At 33.9% G+C, this 23646-nt stretch overlaps 2 protein-coding genes across 2 annotated transcripts; one reads left to right on the top strand and one right to left on the bottom strand.

The window, feature by feature from the left end:
- Positions 1-4394: 4394 nt before the first annotated feature.
- Positions 4395-5282, top strand: LOC110657317 (fasciclin-like arabinogalactan protein 3). The gene has a single exon (XM_021814472.2). The coding sequence runs from the start codon at positions 4443-4445 to the stop codon at positions 5280-5282; it is 840 nt and encodes a 279-aa protein (XP_021670164.2). The 5' UTR covers positions 4395-4442.
- A 2241-nt stretch (positions 5283-7523) lies between these two features.
- LOC110657320 (uncharacterized) lies at positions 7524-11176 on the bottom strand. Its single transcript, XM_021814476.2, has 4 exons — positions 10884-11176; positions 9571-9667; positions 8686-8745; positions 7524-7850 (listed from the first exon to the last, which is right to left on the bottom strand). Exons 1-4 carry the CDS (start codon positions 11114-11116, stop codon positions 7770-7772), a joined length of 471 nt encoding a protein of 156 aa, XP_021670168.2. The 5' UTR covers positions 11117-11176; the 3' UTR covers positions 7524-7769.
- Positions 11177-23646: the final 12470 nt, after the last annotated feature.

Below are 23646 nucleotides of genomic sequence, written 5' to 3'. Positions count from 1 at the left end.
CCACTGCACTAGATTTCAATTATCATTATCACTTATAAATATAAATATAAATGATCGTGGTAATTTTGTTATAGGTGAGTTGCCCACATGAGATCACATGGGCTCAAATGGTCCATGCATGATTAAGGTGGTGCTTACCTCTAGCCTTTGTCAAGTATATCATTTTCATGGACATCCTCCTTCAACATTTGGATATTTCTTTTTCTCAATCCAAAATTTAAAAGCTATTGGTCGCTTTTATTTTCAAGTACAATTTCCTTTTTATATTCTTATTTCTTGATTAATTTATGAGCAATTAAATTCTTCTTTCAATAAATAGTGTGTATATATTTAGATTTTTTAATTTTAATAAATTGTTTTAATCTTTTTTCATTTATTATATGTTTATCATAATTAATAATTATGGCTATTTCTAAGATAATGAAACTTAAAATTACCTTAAATTTGATATATTATAACTTAATTTTCATGATATTTATATTTAAAACAAGTAATTGATAAGTATGACAATTTATTTTTTTACTTATCAATCATGATTTAATTTTACTAAATATCATTCAAGAATAATTTATTCTGAATACACTTAGTTAATATATAGAATTGCATCTTTAAGATTGCACAGAAATATTATTATAAATTGGAAAAAAAATTAAATTACATTAAAGGTCAGCACCTAGTAAAAGTAGGATTTGTTTGTATCAAGAAATTTGATGTGATCCAGAAAACCTTTTTCAATATGAACAGTGATCAGGAAACACCAATTTGAAGGAAGGTAGAACCTAGGAGAAGGTATCACTTTTGCTTCCTATTGTTCCTCTTTAGCCATACCATAACATCGAAATGACACAGACCCATATCACAAAGATGCTTATTATGAAGATGTCATCTTCAGTTTAAAGAAAAGAAAACTGCGATTCCATAGAGGAGAAGCATAGGAGCATTTGTAATTTGTATAATTGAAATAGAAAATGATGATGAGTTGGTTATTAGTTGGCACTTGACAGCAGACAAGTTGCATCAGTTTCCCACATCCCAATCATATGTTTGTTCACACTTGTTTAATTTCTGGAGGACAAATTGAGATGAGCAAGAATTTTCAATGGCTCGGCTGTGTGAAGGGGACATTTCATATATGCACAAGAAGCCTTATCAGAAATGCTTTGCTTTTTATTAAATTTTATCTCATTTCTCGGAATAAATTGAGAAAGCTGATTGTTACATATATGTCAGCACTAACCTAATTTCTGGAGGATGCACTCTTTACCAACCCCAGATTGTCTAGCTGGATTGGATAACATTATTGGGATTCCTCTATAGAAGAAAAGTTTTTTAAAAAATAAATTCTATTTTTTTTTTCTTCTATAAATGTAACGCTTTGATTTGGGATAATCATGCTCTTTTTTTTAGTATGAGAATGATATAAGCATTTCATATAGTCATTTATGTTAAGTTTCATAGTTATTTTATTTTTTTTAGTCATTTTTAGTTAATAGTCAATATTTCATAATTGTCAAATTTTAGATTAATTCGTAATTTGGTTTTATTTTGTAGGTAAAATGGTATTTTTAAAGAACTAAAATGTAATTGTAAGAGTGATGAGTAAATTCCATATTGAAAAATGCTAAAAATGGAGCCTAAAAATTGAAGATTCTGAAGGCCGTTGAAAATTGTATAAGGAGCTGCATAACCTATGCAGCTTGTGTCTAAAAATGCAAGAAATTTTGAAGGTTGCCAAAAGTTGCATAGGTTATGCACCATCTTATGCAATAAACCGAAAAAATATTGCAAGTTTGCTAAAAATGTGCATAGCTTTCTGCATAACCTATATATCTTCATGGAATATAAACTTAAACTTGTCGAAACTTACATAGTCTCATGCATAGGTTATGTAATAGCCTATGTAGCTAACGGGAAAATCTCCTAGACTTGTCGAAGTGTGCATAACCTTTCGCATAGTTTATGCACCTGATTATGCACCTTCACAGAAATTCTCTGAAACTTACCAAAACATGTGCAAAGACTTGCATGGCTATCCAAACCTTTCTCTACTTATTTTCTCTAGTTTTGACTCTGCATAAGACGTTGTGTGAGCACAGTTCTGATTATGCACTTTCTCATTAATTGGCTGAGGGAGCAAGATTTTGTCACATGTGCATGACCTCACCACACACTATTTTTAGTCCATTTTGGGGTTTATGTCAGGGGGTATAAAAGTATTATTACCTCATTTTTGCTATAAGAAAAAAGATTTAGAAAGGAGGAGAGAAGGAGTTGTCAACCTCATTATTTCCATCTGAAGCTTCGATTCTTCTTCATTTCCATCATTTTCTACACTTCCTTCGTCAGGTTTCTTCAGTTTTAGTTTTTTTTTTTTTTTTTTTTATCTTTTACTTCTTCTTTTGCTAGAGTATTTGCATTAAATATGAATAGTGAGTAGTTCTTTTAAGATTCAGGAGTTGGGTATGCAATATTTAAGATATTTTATGAATTTAAACTGGTTAGACTAGATTTTATAGTTATTATAAAGTTTTATCTATTTTTTGTGTGCCTAATGACATGTTTAGTGTAGAATCTCATTAAGTTATGTTTTTAATCCTTGGTTGAAGCACTGAGAAAACCCAGTGATAGATAATCAATAAATTAGATTTAACTAACTTAGATCTAGAAATAGACTAAGAATTAAGAAGTTTAATAGATTGATTAAAGAAATAAATAAGTCTTGATTAATTTTAAACTTCACGAAAATAAAATTTAATTAATCAAGGTACTCTTTGTGTCGCTCAAAAGTGTGTTCAAAGGATTTAAAAATTAATCTCTCTAAAACATATAATTAGCATATGTTTGGCTAACCAATCAAAATCCCAAAATAGCTTAAATATAAATCCCAAAACTCCAGAATCATCTTTTACCATTATTAATTTTTAATTGTTTTTAAATGCTTAACACCTTTATTTTTGACATATTTCATTTAGGTTAATTTATTTCTCATAATTTTAGTGAATTTTTCTACTCAAGCAATCTCTTTATTAAATTTGCAAATATATATTTTTAATTCTCAATCTCTTCATTTAATTAATTGTTAGTCCAAATTTAGTATACATTTTAATCCAAACACAATTCATCAAGGGAATGATATTTTTTTTATACTACTTAAACGACTCGTGCACTTGCTGTTGAGCCACATCAGAGAATTTGGGGTGTTGAATTTCAAATTTTGATTTACCGTTAGATGAATGATATAATTTCCACTATTGAACTAAGTCAAAATAGGTGGGATTCTGCTTCTTGATTGAAAAATCACTCAAGTAATTAGACATTAATTAATAAGGACATGGGAGTGATGGGTATATGTATGCATTTGTTTACATGGAAAATTCTTACTTAAATTCAGTCTAGTATATATCCAAAACATAAATATGTGATACTCATATATTTAATAAATTGAGTCTCATTATATATTTTGTATTTTGAATTCATAGCGAATCAGGTCTAGGTAAGAAAAATTCTGTTTATGTATATTCACACATAGTGATGTTAATTAGGTAAATATATAAGATTTTTGTGGTATAATTGCTGATGTTAATTTAAATTAATTAGTTATCAGAAGCAATCTAAAAGGATTAATTATACAGAGAAGAGCATGCATCATTATATTAATGATAGCAGACAGCATAAGTACTCAATAACATTATCATATTAGTGTCATTAAAGCATGATTAAAGGGGTATTACATAAGGTATAACTTGAATTTGCAAGAGGGTATCTTGCAAAAATCTAGCTTAAATGGATATTGCAAAAGCTCAAAGGAAGGAGAATAAAAATTAATTAAGCCGTATTCCCACTCAAAAGAACAAATACTACCATTTTATTAATTATTACACATCATTAAATTTAAAAAAAAAAAATTGCCGCACATTAATTAAAACATGATTAAATGTCTTTTCAGAAACTATGCCATTATAACTTTAATTATATCATACAATTATAGACCTTTATTCAAAGAAAAGCTATCCAAAAAATCAATAAGCCAGCTTCAGCTTGTTCTTGTTCTTGAATAGGGTTGTTGTAGGCTTGAAAACAGAGGGTACAGGGAACAATAATGTAGCAGTGAATACATAAATCAATATACTTAATTGAATACATAAATCAATAGTTATATATTTAGATGGAGATAAGAATTTTCAGATTGAATTCAAAACAAGGCTTTGACAGTTTGTTAATCTCAATCCATGCATTTCCTAAATATAGTGAAACCATTCAAAAATCATTACCCATAGCCAGAGAAATTCACTCTTGACCTGCAAATTTTCAAGACCCCCTATTTCTGCTCACAATCTCCACAGCTATAAGAAGGAAAGAACTCTCCTTCATTAAGCAGAGGGCATCATCCCAAATAGAAAACCAAGGGGGGGGATTTGGAATCACCATTTTTTCACTAACATATGGATTCCAAGTCCTCTTCTTTCCTCTTCCTCGCTCTTTTTGCCCTTTTCTCATCAACCTCTATGGCCTTCAACATCACCAGGATCCTTTCTAGCTACCCCGACTTTTCCACCTTCAACAACCTCCTTACTCAGACTGGCCTTGCCCAGCAAATCAACAGCCGCCAAACCATCACCATCCTTGCTGTATCTAACGACGCCGTCGGTAGTCTTTCTGGCAAACCCCTCGATCTCACCAAGAGGATCTTGGGCGCCCATGTGGTTCTTGATTACTATGATCAGACAAAGCTTAAAAACCTTGAGAAAAAGAGCAGCATTCTCACCACCTTGTACCAGACTACTGGCATTGCAGATAATCAGCAAGGCTTCTTAAATATCACTAAGACTCCTAATGGAATCATGTTTGGCTCTGCAGTGAAGGGTGCTCCACTCACCGCGTCTCTGGAGGGCTCCGTAGTTTCACAGCCATATAACATTTCTGTGCTTAAAGTCAGTAGGGTTATTGAGGCTCCAGGGATTGATAATATTGCTCCTTCTCCACCACCTGGGGCTCCCGAGAAGGCTCCTGCTCCAGCACCAACCAAAGCCAAGTCTCCTGCACCAGTTGCTGAGGAACCAGTAGCCGATAATGCACCTATAGAAGCACCAACCGAGGCACCGACTCCTGCCGACGCACCAGAAGCTAATGCACCCATCAGCTCTCCTCCAGAGCCCAACTCAACACCAGCAGATGATGCAACGGCTCCGGCTGTCCCACCTTCTCAAGAGTCGGTTTCTTCACGTATGCATGCGGGTGGCATTGTAGCCGTCATTGGGTTGGTAGCCTGCATGGGTTTCTAAGCTTTTGATGAGAAAAAAAGGGAGAAATTTTTTTTGTTTTTAATTTTTAAAAATGTGTGATGAAAGGCACATCCTTTCAATGCAAATCCCTCCCTTTTCTATTTCAATTCTATGTACAACCCTCTAAATTCTACCTACAACCCTCTAATTGTTTTAATTCGAATTGAAACTCTCTAGCTCTTCATAAGAAAATATATTCAGTTAGCATTGAACCCTATTTGCTTAAATTGAACTTTTCTAGATATTGACAATTTCGGAGTTGAAACTTGCCGGGAGAACAACAATTTTCATAGATTGCACCCTGTGCAACATAACACACTCAAGCCTCCATTTATCAGTTTATGTGATGCGATATACCCTGCAATAATGTCTTTATTATCAATTCCAAAACAAAACATTTATTTCATTCCACCGTGTACTCAATAATTCAGTATCGTTGTTGCAGTGTCAAAAATCAATAATTCAATCATTTATTTAATAAGTTTCCAAAAATGTACGAAAGGGAAAAATAAATTAAAAATATCATCACATGAGAGTTCAATTAAGGGCTAGCTTCAATATTGGTCTTCGTTTGCAGATAGCGGAAGCCACAATAGACAGCGAAGCCAGATTTTGGACACAAAAAGCAACAAGAAATGCGACATGAGATTACGGCTAGAAAGGGTTAATCTTCTAGATATGTATATCCTTCTGCAAGGAAGAGGGATAACAAATGTGGATTATCCGCTTCAGCAACAAATTAATAGGCCTAGATTTGGCATTCAGACTAACACTTTCACTTGCATATCACATATAGATGCCGACATCATGACAATGAAGGAAACAAAGGCAGGTCACGTCCACTGCCTTATGTCACGGAGTAAGAAGTTTGCTCACCTCAAACTTACTTCAAACCGTGCGGCCTTAGTCTTCCCCCAAGACTAAGTCAGTCTTCTCACACTCAAAGTCTATATAGAGATAGACTAACAAGGATGACAAAGGGTAAAAATGGTGAGAGAGTGAGTAAAGAACAAGGAACACACTTGGAAAGAGTTTGGCAAAGGGAAAGTAACTTTACTACTCAATGAAAATTGCTTTACAAGCCTAAGGCTTACAAGAGAGTAACAAAGTGGGCTAAATTTACAAGAACACACTAAAGAGCTTTGGTATGACTTGAATGCTTGTTGAGACTCTTGGATGCCCAAATGAAGGCCAAAATCCCCTATTTATAGCCTTCATGCCGAGTTAGAGTGGTTTGGGCGGCCAAAATTCGAAAATTGGCGGGCTGGCAGAAAACTGGCGGGGAACCTCGTTTTGGCGTAACGGTTCTGAAGTTCCCCACTAATATTCTTGGCAGTTGGCAAGGCCGTCACAAGCTGTCTCTTGCCCTATGGAGCTAACCAGTGTGAATCTGTACAGGTATGTGCCAGAAACCTCGAAGATGCTTAATATTTGGGCTTATGCGAGCTTGCCAAATAGGGGGAGACTGACCTTGGGGCCCTGGCCAAGGGGGACCTAGGTACCGCACGGGGCTAGAACTCCTGTCCCGTGACAATGTGGTATCAGAGCAAGGCCCCAGACAATCCGAATCACGCCAAGCGCCCCAACGGGATCGGGGTAGGCAGGGTGCCGATGGCGACAAAGGTGTTGCTGAAATCGGGTTGGGGAGAATGTCAGGCCTCAACGGGACAGAGGTAGACATGGGTTTCTCAATCCCACATCGGACAAGAAAGGGGTCGATCCGAGGGACAAGTGCGGCCTATCATGCAGCATCTGACGAGCAACATGATGAATCTTGGCAAAGGCATTTTGGAGGATGTCTGTGTGCGAAAGTGGGTGAGTGCATTAGCAAACTAGTGGCCAACATGCTGCTCAAGTGTTTGCGTTGGGCGAGCACAACAAATGGTGTGTGGACCCCTAAGTGCGAGGGAGTGTGGCCAAGTTGCGCAGGGAAGCGACGCGAATGCACGCAAATGAGGGCGTTTGCGGGATTGGGTAGGGGAGAATGTAACGGTTCGGAAGTTCCCCACTCCTATTCTTGGCAGTTGGCAAGGCCGTCACAAGCTGTCTCTTACCCTATAAAGCTAACCAGTGTGAATCTGCACAGGTACGTGCCAGAAGCCTCGAAGATGCTTAATATTTGGGCTTATGCAAGCTTGCCAGATAGGGAGAGGCTGACCTAAGGGCCCTGGCCAAGGGGGACCTAGGTGCTGCACGGGACTAGAACTCCCGTCCCGTGACACTTAGCTCTGAGTAACAACATTGAAATGCAGTTCTGTGCATTGGTACATCATTGTGCTTACCAAGAATATATCCAAAATAATTTATTCATAGTGATAATGACCTTGATGCTATCACAACAAATAAACTACAAACAAAATCAAAATAACCGAGTTCAGAGGTTTCCACTGTTTCCACTTCAGAGTCATGTTAGCTTGGTTAATTTCCAACTCAACAAAGTACTCTCTGCAACCAAAGTACACTTGCAGTCCAATGGCTTATGGCTCATCATTTGATCTTGTCAATTATATCTGAGATGACTTTTTCCATGTCAAGATCCTTCATTGGTTTAAATGGTCTATTCATGTCCTGCAAAAGTTAAAGATACAGGCATAACTGAGAGTCTGAGACTACACAAGGAACATAAAAATTTTAGCAATATATAGGAAGAAAATGAATCAGATGCTACATCACCACATCTCTCAGCCTTTAAACAATTTAATAAATAAATAAAAAAAAAAAAAAAAAAAAAAAAAACACTGCACAAAAAGACAATGTGAAGGCAAACCTAGAGCAAGCACTATTATATTTATACAGAATGAAACAACACGATGCATCCTGTTTGAAAGGGAATCTCAGATCATGTCCATTCAGTAAACAGATCAGGAAAAGTTATAATCCCATCAACAGACCTTAACAGAACAGATCTGAATAAGCTACACTGTGGAGAAGAAAGACTTTGGGAATTCCCAGGATTAACGACTTGATAGCAAAGTGAAGACCCAATCAAAAGGAGAAATAATGCTACTTTTAACAGTATGATCAGTGAGAATATTTTGACTTCGGTGCCAGAATATTTACACAAAGACATTTGCAATTCTACATATCAATAAATATATGTGACCAGTTAGTTGATGCAACTGTAGGATCTACAACTTCAACATGTCACAAAGCTGAGACCAAAAGACTAGTAATATCTTATAAACAATTCCAAATCGTTTTCTATATGCACCCTGAAAGAATCAATTATAGCAGTCATTTTAACAGCAAGAGTAAACTTTCAGACCTTGATTGCACAAGAATGGCATTGCTGTACATTTTATTGACAGAGACATAACTAGCGTAATTTTAAGACTCAAAAGAAAACCATGCAAAAGAATAAAATAAATGTGCCACTTATAGATACTTCTATTGGAAGTTTTACCAGAACACTGATGAACTTTTCTCCACCTTCCTCCCATATTTCAAAGCAACCCCTTCTAGGCTGTCAAAAAAATGCATCAACTAAAGAAAAATGTCTACAAACAATAGATAAAGCTCAATAGTAATATACACATTATATGCAGATGTTTCTTTATGCAAAGTAAGCAGGCATACAGTACTGGTTCTTTAAAAAGCTTACTGCGCCAGTATTTTTATATGTTACTGAAGAATTATGAACCAACACAAGCAGGGAACACTTAGTACAACTCAGAGAAAGCATAAAAATCCAGTCACATCAACAGAAAACGATGAAATATGTATATGTGGAAGTTTTCAGGACTTGAATTTGCAAAACATGTGAGTGGCCAACGCCTAGTTGAAATCTATACACGGATTTGACAAAGTTTGGCTCACACATCCATGACAAACCTTCAATGATTGAAGACATTATACATATATAAAAAGAGAATCAACATCCAAAAGACCCTTACAGAAGACATGACCATAAAGTCGATGTATACATATCCTTGAATTTAATGACATATTCTCAGAATAAACTCAAAATAAAGTCAAATAACACAGAATTTAACTCTAACACAGTGACACCAAGCTCAAACTTTGCAGCATTAAATAAAAATCACATTGTTAAATGACTTTAACAAGTAAATCTTTGACTTTTCTTACAAATTTACATAAAGGACGTGAAAATCAGATGGTTTCTATTATATGGTCATTTAAAGTCCTTGAACTGAAGAAATCACAACAGTTAGGCTGAAACACACTTTTTCGAAGGAAACACAAATTTCTAAAACTAAAAATAGATCTGTTGAGAATGAGATACAGCACTTTTAACCATTAGCAAATCTGATAACATTAGCAAACATACCTTATCAGGGTTAAGTAGCACATTGATGCCAGGGACAGCATTCTCTAGACCATTTTTCACCTGTATAGCCCTTGTCTTGAATGATGTGCATTGTTTGCTGCATCAAGCAACAAATTAATTAGATCTAACACAATGATGGAATATGTTTTTGTCTTAGGCAAAATGGCATGAGCCAGGCCCATGTAGCAGAAACCAGAAACGTAGCATGTGCAATAATACCCCTAACAATCACTACATTTAGAGATACTTTATGCAATATATAAGCATCCCATAAAACTGAAACCAAGCAAGTAAGCAGAATTTTTTATTCACATCCTTGTATTTTCAAATGCGAGATTGTTCGGAAGAAAATCCAAATTCACTCAACATAGTCGTTCTTCAATGCCACAAGACACTCATTGCAGGCAAAACAAAATATTTGGTACCACTTTATATCATCTTTATTAAGCACTTCTATTATCATATTGTTATGAACTGGTAATTGTAATGTTCAAAATAATAAAAACAGGTCCGAAAATAAAAGGCACTAAGGGGTTTCATAATCTATATGGGGGTTTAACAACAAACACAACAAAAAATGCAGTCTACTCGATTTTCTCCGCAAATAAACAGGTCAATAAAAGAAGATAATAACTCCATCTTCCAAGGATTGTAAAATCCTCAACAAAATTATCCTTTTCCCGGTTTTTTTAAACAGTTCTCTTAAAGGGCTAATTATTAGATATATTGGGAGTACTATGCTCCGTCCTTGTGCATGCGCACCGGTACACCTAAACAAAAGGGATGTAATCAACACTAAATACCGGAAAAAGAAAAAGAAAAGTGTCAATGTCTTGTTGATTCAAAACCCTGTAAACCAAAAGCAAGAACAAAAACACATATCGGTAGGCTTCCAATAAAATTTTGCTTTTCAAAATGAGTTTGCCTTCTATTCTTGGACCAGAACCGCTACCAACCCTCGTACAGCTAGGGTATCTTGAAATATGCAAGCTGAGGTGCTCAAAGTACAAACCATATAACTTACCCCAGGAAACAGAAATTTATAATCTTCAGTTCTTAAAAAGCCAGTTTGTTCAGTATAATTGTTTAGGGCTTAAAATTTCAACTTTTCTCTCCTTTCCTCCGTTTTTATCAAACATAGAAATGTGACAAGAACAAGTAACGAGTCTTTTAATATTTTAAGCCCTAACTCCATTATTATTTACCTTATAGGAGATTCAACTATTCTTTAATCGAAATCAAAACAGCAGACACTCAAATCTTTCTCATCAATCAAACAGACCAAAACAATTAAAAAAAAAAAAAAAACTCACCAGTGTTCAATCACAATGGTCTTCCTAGTCTCATCGTCACCATTCTCCTCCTTCTTAGACTCTTCTTTCACTGCCTCGGCGTTAGTCTCGGTCTCTTGTTTCCCTTCAGTCTTCAACTTCTTCTTTCCCGCTGCTTTATTCATTTTCTCAGTAGGTAAATCAGCCGGCGGCAAGGAAGAGTTGGAGTTGGCTCGGCGAGTGGAGCTCCGAGTGACCCTGGTGGACGTGGCCATGAGTGCCTCATCTTTTCCCTCGGCCTTTCGCTTAGGGTATGTTTGTCTATTTTGAAAGGGAGTTATTCATGTTTGGATAAATGAAAAATAAAAGATGAATTAAAAAAAAATAAAAGAAAATAATATAAATTATCATTTTATCTTTTCTATAAATTATATTTTTATTATATACTAATAAATTTATAAATAATAATAGAATCAAACTATTTAAATAATAACAATATCTCACTTCTCCTTTCTACTTTTACATGTAACGTAGACAGAGACAACATTAATATAAATAATATAATAATAATTCTTTCCTAAATAAAAAATAACATAATAGGTTTTACAGATCACATAGTATAATTAATTTTCTTACAATACTTGGATGCTTGGCATTCTTATAATCATAATTGACATTGCCTATTGCTGCTATTATTTCAAGCAAAATCTAATTTCGATATTGATGGTATGTACTAGTAACCATTAAAATTTATATACACAAATCAAAATACTAATTAGCATTTATGCCTAATATTACATACAAAATAAGTTTACATAACACTATATATCATTAGTCAAACAACATGCAGTCAATTGGCCTTCAACTTTAGATCACTTGTCATTCACAACCCTCATCAACCATTCCAAACGCCTTGCACGTGGAACACCAAAAAATGACTTTGTTGCTGATGGATTTTTTGAAAGGTAACAATAAGCTGTCATCACGAAATCCGAATGGACCCCTATTAATTCCAACTCTGTAAATAACTCTTCCTCTTTATAATAATGGGGTCAATCACTTTCAAGAATTGCAAGAGATTTTTCTGCAATGGCATTTCCTCTTTCTAAGACTTCTGACACCCTTTCAATTCTACTATTCAACCTTTCATATTGCCTTTCTAACATCTCCATCATTGAAGCTTTGCGTTTAGAACCTCTAGAAAAAGTGCCCTAAGAATGAAGTGAAGGCTCAGGACTATTCATATTGTTATCATTGACCTCATTAGCCCAATTGAACTCACTGTAAGACATTATGATATTTTCAAATGTGTCATTTAAATCAATTTGAGATGAACTTCCCTCTCGTTGCCAGCGTCTAACCTTTTCTCTTGCACTTTCTGCATATTCACTTGTAGCTCTTTGGTCACCATAACGCTCATATAGCTTGTCATAATTATTGATTGGTGTATGCATCCACTTGCGTGCTTCCAGTTTTTCCTAAATTAAAAAAAAAATGTCATTTTATTTAGTACACAATTACTTAAATAAATCTAAAGTAATGCAAAAGCATATAAATTACACTACTAAACTTTAACTCAATATATTCTTATAAATATGATAAGCTTTACCTGAATTAATTGCTCCCAAACATCAAAAGTAGCTTCAAACAATTTTGTTACAGGATTCCAGGCAAAGCCACTAAGACCATGAAATAAATCTTTACACTCAGCAAAGGTTCACTTCAAGGTCTTCATTCGATTCTTAATGTTTGATTTTTGAATTACAAGGCCAAATGTCGCCCTTCACACCTGTAACATATTGTCAAAAGCTCTAGTATTCCATGTTCCTTCAGGTCGATTCCCTTTATGATCTTCTTCCAACATACCATTTATCAACACATTGTCCATTTCATTTGTCCATACTACATGGTCTCTTCCTGACATTGAACTTTCCTAGTTTGGAATCTTTTTTCTCCTTGGCATTTTTCATTTGCAAGAAAATTACATAACATATTTTTGCTAAATAGAAGATGTTAAACATGGAATGTAAATTGAATTCCACACATGTATATATAATAACAATAAATATCTTAGCAACATATATTTACTCATTAACGTTAAAAGATCATACATACTAGTTACACATTGCTAGTAATTGTGATTAAAAGTTATTATGATAGTCATTTCACATTTGTGATGCTATTTGTTCCCTTAACATAACTCCTATTCTATAATATGCATCTGTTGCTAAAGCACTAATGCTCACATGGTGATCAGCCTCCGCATGCAGAAGCTCACGATCAACTTCAGCAATTAAATTTTCATCTGGATCAACACCCATTAAGAAGTTGTGTATTATACAACATGCCAAGACCATTTATGTCATTCTTTCAAATGAGTAATAAGGTTCAAAGCCACTAGCTATAATGGGAAACCTTTTATTTAAAACACCAAAAGCTCTCTCGGTGACATTACGAAGTGATGCATGACGATGGTTAAATAATTCTTTAGCATTTTGAGGACCACGTCTAGAGTATTCATTCAAATGATAACGAACACCTCTATATGGTGCAATTAATCCACTCCTCAATGGTAATCCAGCATCCACAAGATAAAATTTTCCTACCAAAGGGGGAAATTAATAAATTTTTGACTAATAAGATACTTAAATGCAAAAGCTTTCCATATTCAATTACACTTACCTTATGGAATTAAAAGTTTATCCTCTCTATCTAATGCATTTTTTAGGATTCTTGAGTCAAAGGCAGTTCCTTCCCAACCAGGCAACACCTAAGTGAATTTCATATCAAAAGAACATGCTGCTAACACATTTGTGTAGGCCATTCTTTTCTCCCTCTAAATCTAGGGGCAAGTTCTCTTGGCACTTTAACTTGAATATGTGTTCCATCTAATGCACCAACACAATCCTGTATAGACAAGTACATACGCCTACATCTTTTTAGAAGTTGCATTAACTAAATAAAATACGTAATATATATTCATTTGATCTGAATTTTGCTTACCTTGAAGTACAGATAGAATCTATTATTATTCAAAATTTGAGGGGGAACATCAACTCCAGTTGGTTGGTTAAGGAACTCGGCTTCAAGTGCCACTACTACTCTCAAGACGTTATGAAAATGACGACTTATGATCTCACCTGACTGATGAAAAAAAAATTCCAATGCACGATTTTTAAAGTTTTGACCTAAAATATGCAAGAACTTAGCTACTTACTCTTCCACTTTAGCACGTCTAAAGTCTTTAAGTAAACCAGTAGCCTTGAGCTTTCCACAAAATGCACCAAATGCCACGGGACCCATGCGTACAATATCATGACAAATGACTTCATTTGCAACGAGCTCACGCATTAACTTATGTCGTAATGCATCTCTTTCCGCATTTATACTACTTAAGGGTTTGACAATAATCATTGCTTAGATGTCCAATAACCATAAAAGATTAATGATATAACATAATAATTGAACTATAGCCTCTACTCATTGTCGTTGCCAAGTGTCCATGACATGTTTCCACATATTTTCAAACTCTAAAGCATCATTTGTGTTGGCTATTGACATGTCGTCACTTGCATCATCTATATTATCGTCTAGGTGATTTCCTCCACTATGTTCCCTATCCATCTACAAATTAAAATATTAATAAACATCTCCTAAATAATCAAACAAACATAAAAGCATTGAAAATATGGCATAATAAGATAAAGTAAACAATTTCATAACAAACACATCTATATTTACTTATACTTTTTTTGTTAGATTTTATAAAGTTCAAGTTTTAGGTAATTGATTTGTATAATGATTTCCTAAGGTAACCTTAAATATGAAACTTAGGCCAACATAATGAAAGTAGTACCATAGCTAATGAGTAGCATGAATTTAAAAGCATTATAAAGTAGAAATTGTGTACCTCAGATTCAATATGTGATTCAAGAATTGATAGATTTCTAAATTCAGTAATAAATAATTCAGGAAGAATCCACAAATGTCCAAAGAAAGCGCACAAGTGAAGCAAATTTCTAAATTACAAAAAATAGTACAAAGTCATAAATAAACAAACAAACAAACAAACAAATAAATAAATAAATATATATATATATAAATAAATATATATATATATATATATATATATATATATATATATATATATATATATATATGTCACGACCCAACTTATGGGCCGGACCAGCACTAGGATTTGGGCCTACATAAAGCCCCCGAGGCCCGTAGTAAACCTTACTGTTCTCAAACCCATGACCAGGCCCACAATTTAGACCCAATATGCATATAAAATAATTTAAGTTAAACTGTTATAATTTTATTTCGGGCCAACTTAGCCTAGTAATTATCAGAAAGTAAAATTAGGGAAGCCCAGCTCAACCCTGTTACATTATTTACAACTATTTAAAACTCATTAAAATTTTTCATTTGTTAATACAAAAACTTAAATTATCAAAAACTAAAATTAGCATTAACCCTGACAGGCTTAATGCTACTACTAGTACATGCGGGGTTCTAAATTACAAATTTAGATAAGAATAATACAGTTAAGTAATTTTTATTTTTATAACCTGCAAGGAAAGGAACAGGTTATTCTGAAAAAGGTCTTCTCCTGTAGCCTGAAAAAATATGGTGAACAGGAGTGAGCGTTCGACTCAGAGAGTAAAATATCAATTTTAATCATAATCTCTATAGCTATCTAAAGCTAATGCATCCTGTAGAGTGAAATGCAACATCGTCATAAATTTCATACAAAACACATCAAAAAGGCAATTTGGAGCACTCACACACCTGAGAGTGTCAAACAATACATATATGGGAGCTGATCCCCTATACAGCCCTCTTAATCCAACCTCTGCCAGCGAAGATCTAAAGCCGGACTTTTGCTTAATAAACCAAATATAAGGTTCTAGCGAAGAACTCAAGCCGTGTCTACCCCGAAAGACCGGGTCCCAGCGAAGATCTCAAGCCGTGTCTACCCGTCCTGTCCATATCCAACACCATACCACACGCAAGCCAACGCACGCACACTGCTCCAAATTACCACAAACAACATCCATGGCACTTTAACAGTTGTGAATGCAACATAAAACGTGCCTAGAGTTTAACTACATAGACACATATTTATAAGTGATACATGGGCATGCTTGAACATATAATAATATCGAAATTACAATTAAAATTAATATTTTACTCACAGTACACCGATGACTATTGTGGCTGCTGGATGCAGGAAAATAGCTGACCTCGATCACCTAATAATTATATTATAAATTCATTAGTACTAAGTCAACATAAAACTCTAAAGAGACAACAGATAACTTAATTTATGCCAGAAATCTAGCAGAGTTTCCCCTATACCTGGGACCTACCCAACCTGTAAACGGGTTCAGAATACACTTCTATATCCACAAATCTCACAATCGCAACTCAATCACATCACAAGGCCCCTCCTGGGCCCACCCAAACAGTCAACGACCACAATTTGGAAAATTACAATTTAGCCCCTATAACTAGCCCTTTTTCAAAAACTACCCAAACGAGCTTTAAAAATTCTAAAGTTTTGCCCCGTGGTCCTTAATAATATTATAAGGCTATTGCAAAAGAAATTATAATTTTTTGATCATCCACGAATATTTTATGAATTTTATTCTAAATCGGTATTAGCCGAAAATTAGCAACTTGGAGTTCGGGTTTACCTATGCCAATTCTGACACCTGGAATGCTTCTAGAACGCCTGAAAATGTTAGGATTAACTATAATATTGATCACGTTATGAGACGGGCTGCCAAGCAGCCGGATCTGGCTAAAAATGCAGTCCCAATGCTAGTGAGCTATCCTGTATCCGATAGCACCTAAATTAAGTCCAAATTTTATTAATAATTATCATAAAATTATTTTTAAATTTTGAGAATAGAAAAAGTTCAAAAATCTTACCAAGTGATTTGAACCGTCCAATTATCGCCTTTTTCAAACGGTGTCCGATCGGAGCGGGATCAGTCCTATCTCGAAGATCTGATCGTCCTGAGTCCATCGGTGGCCTCGGATTTTCAATCCAACGGTCGGATCGCCGAAAAAGTGGCCGGAAAGCCACTACCATCGCTTTCTCTCTACTCTTTCTCTCTCTTTGTTTCTTGCTAGAAAACTCCATTAAAACCGGCGAGTCTTGGTCGGACGAGGAACCCAGTGCTGCCAGAAGCTCGCTGCCGGCATCCCCTGTCTTCCCGTCATCGGAGATGGCCGGAAACGGCCTTGGATGGTCCTTACCGTCGCTCTCTCTCTCTTCAATTCTCGTTGCCGCCGCCATCTTCCATCGCCGTTTCCTGTCCCTGGTAGTCGCCGGGTCACACTGAAGCCGCTGGGGTGGTCACCGACAGTGGGCCCCTTGCCGGCAAGAAGAAAACAGGAGGGAGGAGGAGAGTCGGGGAGAAAGAGAAGGAGAGTTGGGGGGGGTCTGCTGCGTTTTTCAATTTCTGGGGTTTTTTTTTTTTAATCTTTTAATTACATTATTAGTCCCTCAACTTTTTAGGGGTTTACAATTAGGTCCAAAATTATTTTATTATGTTAAAGTTTAATAAAATTCTAGTAATGATAAAATAAATATAATCTAGGAACTTTAATTATTTTATCCTCATTTAATAAATTAACTTTAATTAAATTATTTATTATTATCATTATCTTCCTTTATTTTAAAATCAATTCAAATAAATCTTATGATATTAATAACATAATATTTCCTTTTTATTTTATTTATAATTTAAAAATTTATATATATATATATATATATATATATATATATATATATATATATATATATATATATATATATATATATATATATATATATATATATATATATCGCATGCCTTACAACTACTAATTTTATACATAAAAAAAAATCATAATGAGATTTAAAGATGTGGATGATAGATAAATTTGGTGTGAACTTGAGAGAGAGAGAGAGAGAGAGAGATTAATAAAATAAAATTTAAGAGATTAAATTATTTGAAATTGAGTTAATTTAAACAATAAAAACTTATTTTTTTAATGAACTCAAATTATAAAAATTAAATTATTAATTTTTAAGTTGTATGAAAAATGATAATATGGTCCAAATAAAAAATAAAATTGAACCAGCTATCAGCTAATGAAAAACAACTCTAAAAATAGAGCTGATACAAACTATAAACGTACAGGTATCGTATCAGTTACCTATCAGTTATCATTTCTATTTTTTAAAATTTATTAAATACCCTAATTCACCTATTTAAATGTCTTTCAGATACACCTAAAAGATAAACTAAATACCCACTTAATACTAGTAAATTTCATAACTTATCTTGTAATATTATAAGATTAAAAATGAAATATTAATAAAAATAAAAAAAAAAAGCTCCAATTTCTCTTTCTTCTCCTATAAAAATCACATCAGATTCATAACTTATCTTCTATATGTGGGAAATAAGGTTTATATAAGTTTAAGAAATAAATAAATAAATAAATATATATATATATATATATCGAGGGTTTGTTGAAAGAAAGAAATAGCTAATTGACGCATTCTTATAATTAACCTAGTTCATTTCAAATATTTTTGTTTAAAGGTAAACTTGGATGATGCATTGAAATCATAAACTTGCAGGTATCTACATGATGTTGCTGCTAGAGGATTGGATGTAAATATAAAACATTATACATAAATATTAAGTTTCCTACTAGAGAAGGAAAGAAAGGGAAAAGTAGGTTATTATCCCAAAATTTTTTTTCTATAGATACATGATTACCAAGGACCAAAAGAAGTTTCTTTTCAATTCAATCCAGGACCACATTCGTTAAAATGCTCTCACCAAGATTTAATAAACAAGTGGGGAACAAAATTGAAGGATTTTTTCTTCAAAGAAAAAACTAGCCATTACAAAATCATGAAGTTCAGTGTGTATAGGGCTGAACTCTGGCCCACTCCCAAAAATTTCCCATTTTTTTCCCTTTCTCCTCGCCACATTGATCATTGAAAAAGAATTTACCTGTAGCGTTGCTAAAGAGAAAAGGGAGATCCCAATATTCCAATGAGCAGTCCACTAAATGCCCTTTGATTCACTTCCAAGCCTCAAACCTGTAGCCCACCCGGCAATCCCAATAGCATAGGCATAAACCTGGCAAGAAACATGGAGATAAAACCACACTGGATCTGCAGATTGGAAGAGTCTCAGCTAACGTGCTATTATAACTCCAATTGGAAACAGAACTCCCCAGCTCACAGCATTCAGCACCCCATGAATCTGGTAGGAAAATCATCAAATGACCATAATTTGGCAACATCCCACAATAAATTCCTACATATCTAGTCTATAATTTCACTTCTTATATGTAATCCAAATGCTTTCTTTTTTATTGCCCTTCAGTTAGTATTATTGACTGGTTTTTTAGGGGGCATCTTGTTAATTTTAATTTCATTTTCCTGATCAACAAAAGATCAAAAACTATGAAATTACCCATGTTCAATTATAGCAAGAAACAAGCATGAAACTTGGTGTGCTCAGGTTTCCCAAAATAATTAAACATAAAAAACTTTGATTTTTAAGGAAAATTTCTATTAATATAAATTTCCTTGTTGAAAAACAAATCATACAAGAAAACAGTAAATAGAAAGGGCAGCAAGCTTTGAGGTGCTAAGGAAAAACATGCTTACCAAATTTATCGATTCCAAGTTGGGCATAGATTGAAAAGAAAATCCATCAACAAAATGAATAAACCACCATGTTATGTAGAAGGTGACAGCAATGGGGAATAAGATTACATTGCAAAAAAAGTGAAAGAAAAAATAAAATAAAATAAAATAAAATATATAATTAAGCAGCATCTATTACGGCATTGAGCACAATAAGCAGGACAGTATACAAATTCAATTATCAGCATTACATATTTTAGAGGAAAGAAAGGATATGCAAGGATATGTCATTGGCTTACTATAGCAAAAATCAGAAACAAAAAATCAAGTTAATAATAATAATAATTATTAGAAAAAATACTATTTTAGCCCTCATCTTCTCTCAAGAACAGAGATCTAATGGATGGACATGGAAGTGGGATGTTGAGAAAAATCATCACAATGCTGCAGTAATCTTTACTGCAATTGCTAAAAACAGGTCCGTTGAAGAATTTGAAGCCAAACGTTAAGGTTGAAGTGAAAAAAACAATTTATGGACATTCACCATTACAATATCGAAATGGGCTCAATATAGGAAAACAATATAGATCTCCCTCTAAATCGGCAAAATACCTATTTATCCTCCATTTATAGAGCTACAAAAGCAAAACCCCTAAAAAAATAAGATGGGGGTACAAACCTATAGGAGAAGCTGATGGAGAAAGAGTTAACAATCCGGTGTCCAGCAACTCTCTTTAATTTTCGATGTTTCAAATCTTCCTTTCGTCGTGAAGGAACAATCCAACAAAGATAAATCAATGCTTGAGGAAGGAGCTTTAATGATTTTTGTAGCTGTAGATGGGATTGAAAATTTTGGTAGATGGTTAGATTTAGCCAGTGAACCCTACCATCTGTGAAAAACGAAAAAAATAATGCAAAAGAGGGCAATGAGCTCAGAAGGATAATTCTATAATTTCACTAGTTAAATGGTAGATTTCTCATCTGATTCCTTCTTTTCTCTCCAATTTGGAGAGAAAATTTTCAGATGAAAATAAAGGCTATTTTCCTTCCTATCTTTATTTTCCGCTGTCTATCCAAACAAAGGAAAATGTCAAATCAATCCTATTTTCCCTTGGTTATTTTCTTTCCCCTCCCCATTCCACCTATCCAAACAAGCTGTTAGGAGCCATAGAAGGGGAGAGGAAAGGGGAAATGTCCGTGCAGTTTAGCTACTTTTCTGTGCTCTCTGACTCTTGCTATTCGTGTGTGACCACTAACGTATGTGAGAAGAAACCTACTCGTTTTCCTGCACTTTTTATTTGGCCGATTTCGTACGGACGGATCGGTGGAATCACATTATAAAATTACTCAACAACAATGGATTATAGGTTTGCTCGATAATTCACTGGATGTGACTATATCGAAGGGATGTACCAAGAGTTGAAAGGTTGGGATGCTGGCACGTGAGTCATTTTTGGTTTAATGCTATGGTAATTAGTAAGTGGGAGATAAAAATAAGTGGGAGGGAGATAATAACCCTTAGATTTGAGGGAAAATTATTGTCACACCCGTCATTAACGTATAGAAGTTGATGTAACATGAAAAAATTGATAGAATTTTCCTTAAATCTATAGCTGAAAGAACATATGAAACATGTTAAAAATATACCTAGTATGCAAAACATGTTAAAAATATATCTTGTATACAAAACATGTTACTATAGCTTCATGCTTATTAAATATATTTAAATACACAAATATACATATACCATCTTTGTGAGGATCAAAAGAAAATACGTACACCACAGAACTTCTAGCTGCCTATACATATGTGCAGTAATCTAAATAAATAAATATACATAAGAAATATATTGGCCCGACCTCTACTAGACTCTATAGTTGATGAAGTAGAAGAGAGGACAATACTGAAAGAGAGGCTGCTAGTGCTGGAATCAGCAAAAAAGGATCTGAAATATTAAAAATTAAGAGGATAAGTACAACTACTCAGTAAGCTGATAAATAAATAACTAAAGAAAACAAATAAGGTTTTTGTACTTAATAGTATCAATTTTACAATATTTGAATAGGTCAACTAAATAAATATTATTTAATTTAAATCATGTGAAATCATAAAATTTACAATATTCTCATACACTCGCAATATGCTTTCTGTAGATAATACTGGCATCTCAGGCGCAATAATAAACTCTGGCAGCCTGAGAGCAATGCTAGCATCTTGGGCTCTACAATGATAAAAATAATCCAAGAGCAATAAAAATATTAGTCATACACATATGCAGAGCTACCCCTAAAGGGGACGACCACTTGATATATGCCCCAAATGTTATATGTATATCAAGCGTTGTCCCAAAGACAATATAAATATAAGCTTAGCTGAAAATAAATTACCTGTTATCAAGGTGCTATTTATTCGGTACATATATTGAGTGTATTTAACCATTTATTCAGCTGTAAATTGTAAATATTATTTATTCAATAATAAAACATAAAATTAACATTTTCTATTCCCATTTTCATAATTAGAAATAATATAAATAATTTATATTTAATAAAATACTAATATTATATATTGATCCACTCACTCGTACTGAAAATAGACTGAAACCTAAATCGCTGGAGCACCCCTAATATCTATTACAGGAGCTGAATCCTCTTGTAAGGTTAAAGAAAATTAAAGTGCATCAAGAAAGAAATTTAAATCCTAGGATGGAAATATGAAATATGAAATGCATGATCTTATTCTAAAAAAATTATGAGAGAATCTATATATATTTTAGTGTAATTCAAATGTTTCCAAAATTTCCAACGGCTCTAACAAGCACTCTATAAGCTACAACAAATCACAGGATAATTAAAATGTCCATTTAAAACTTGTACAAAGATACTTATACTTTTCTTCATCATTTCTTCATTTCCTGCACATTCATCTGTTCATAATATCTCTATTTACAACATCCCTTATAATTTCTACCTTTAAAATGAAATTTAGCAACACAATAATAATAAACTCCAACTCATGAATTCATTCTTAAAATAACATACCTAAATTGGAATTAAATATTAAGCTTACTCAACAAATCCTAAGACATATATATGCAATTTCTTTACTCAATTTGTAACACCCCTATTTGCATAGCCTGGTAAATTATACTGTTCCGGTGACCAGTGTCGGTCCGGATAATTAAGAGGATTAAAAATATGTTTAAGACACCTAGAAAAACCCAGAATAAAATAATTAGTAATTGCCAAATAGTTAAGTATAAAGAAGAAAAACAAAGCATAAGAAGTTAAATGAGCCGGGAGTCAAAGCGATGGGTGACCTTCCTGGGAAATGACTGCAAGGTCAGTCTTAGCTCAAATTTCGAATCAGAAAATGTGACGCCGCGGTCCTTAGGACTATTACGAACACAGTGGAAAAGAGAAAATCACGAAAAAGAGTTGTTAAGCAGGTCAAATAATTAGGTCAGGGATTCGGAAAAAATACCGAATAACTTGCAAACCGAATTGAACCAGCGAGGGGCGATTTGGTCAGTTCATCCCTAGAGCTGACTCCTGACCTAACTGTCAAATAAAATCGGAGAAAAGAAAATTTGGGGATCAAGAATTAAATTAAAAAACTAATGAAAAAATAAATACAAAAGAAAAAGAAAAAGAAAAAAGTTTATTACATCATGCTTACCTCATTGGATGATATCATCATGATGTCAAAACTCATTTTAATTTTCCTACCTAAATTGACCAAGTCAAAAGCATTTTTTAAAGAAATAAAATACCTAAAAAAAAAGAAAAGAAAAATCATTTTGGTCTTCTTCCCTAGTTGTCGCCCTACCTCTCTCTCTCTCTCCACCATGGATGAACCTCCATGAAAGCTTGAGTTCAAGCTTTAAAACAACCATTTAACCCTACTTTGACCCCAAACTAGTCCATAAAAACTTGTTAGATCAACTTGAGGAAGCTTTAAAAGAAGGAAAGAGAACAAGGAAAAAGCAGCAGAGTGAGCTGCTGATTGTTAGGACTACACTGAGGCTTTTGTATGGGTATTTAGTTATACCCTTGTAATTAGTTGATGTAAATAATGTTATAATCATATGTATTTTTTTGTAATTAAGCAGTTGTACAGTCATATGTAAAAATATTA

Source organism: Hevea brasiliensis, chromosome 4 (genome assembly GCF_030052815.1).
Source record: "Hevea brasiliensis isolate MT/VB/25A 57/8 chromosome 4, ASM3005281v1, whole genome shotgun sequence".
Lineage (NCBI taxonomy): Eukaryota > Viridiplantae > Streptophyta > Magnoliopsida > Malpighiales > Euphorbiaceae > Hevea > Hevea brasiliensis.
The sequence above is the reverse complement of the archived record's forward strand: the minus strand, read 5'-3'. Positions and strand labels throughout refer to the sequence as shown.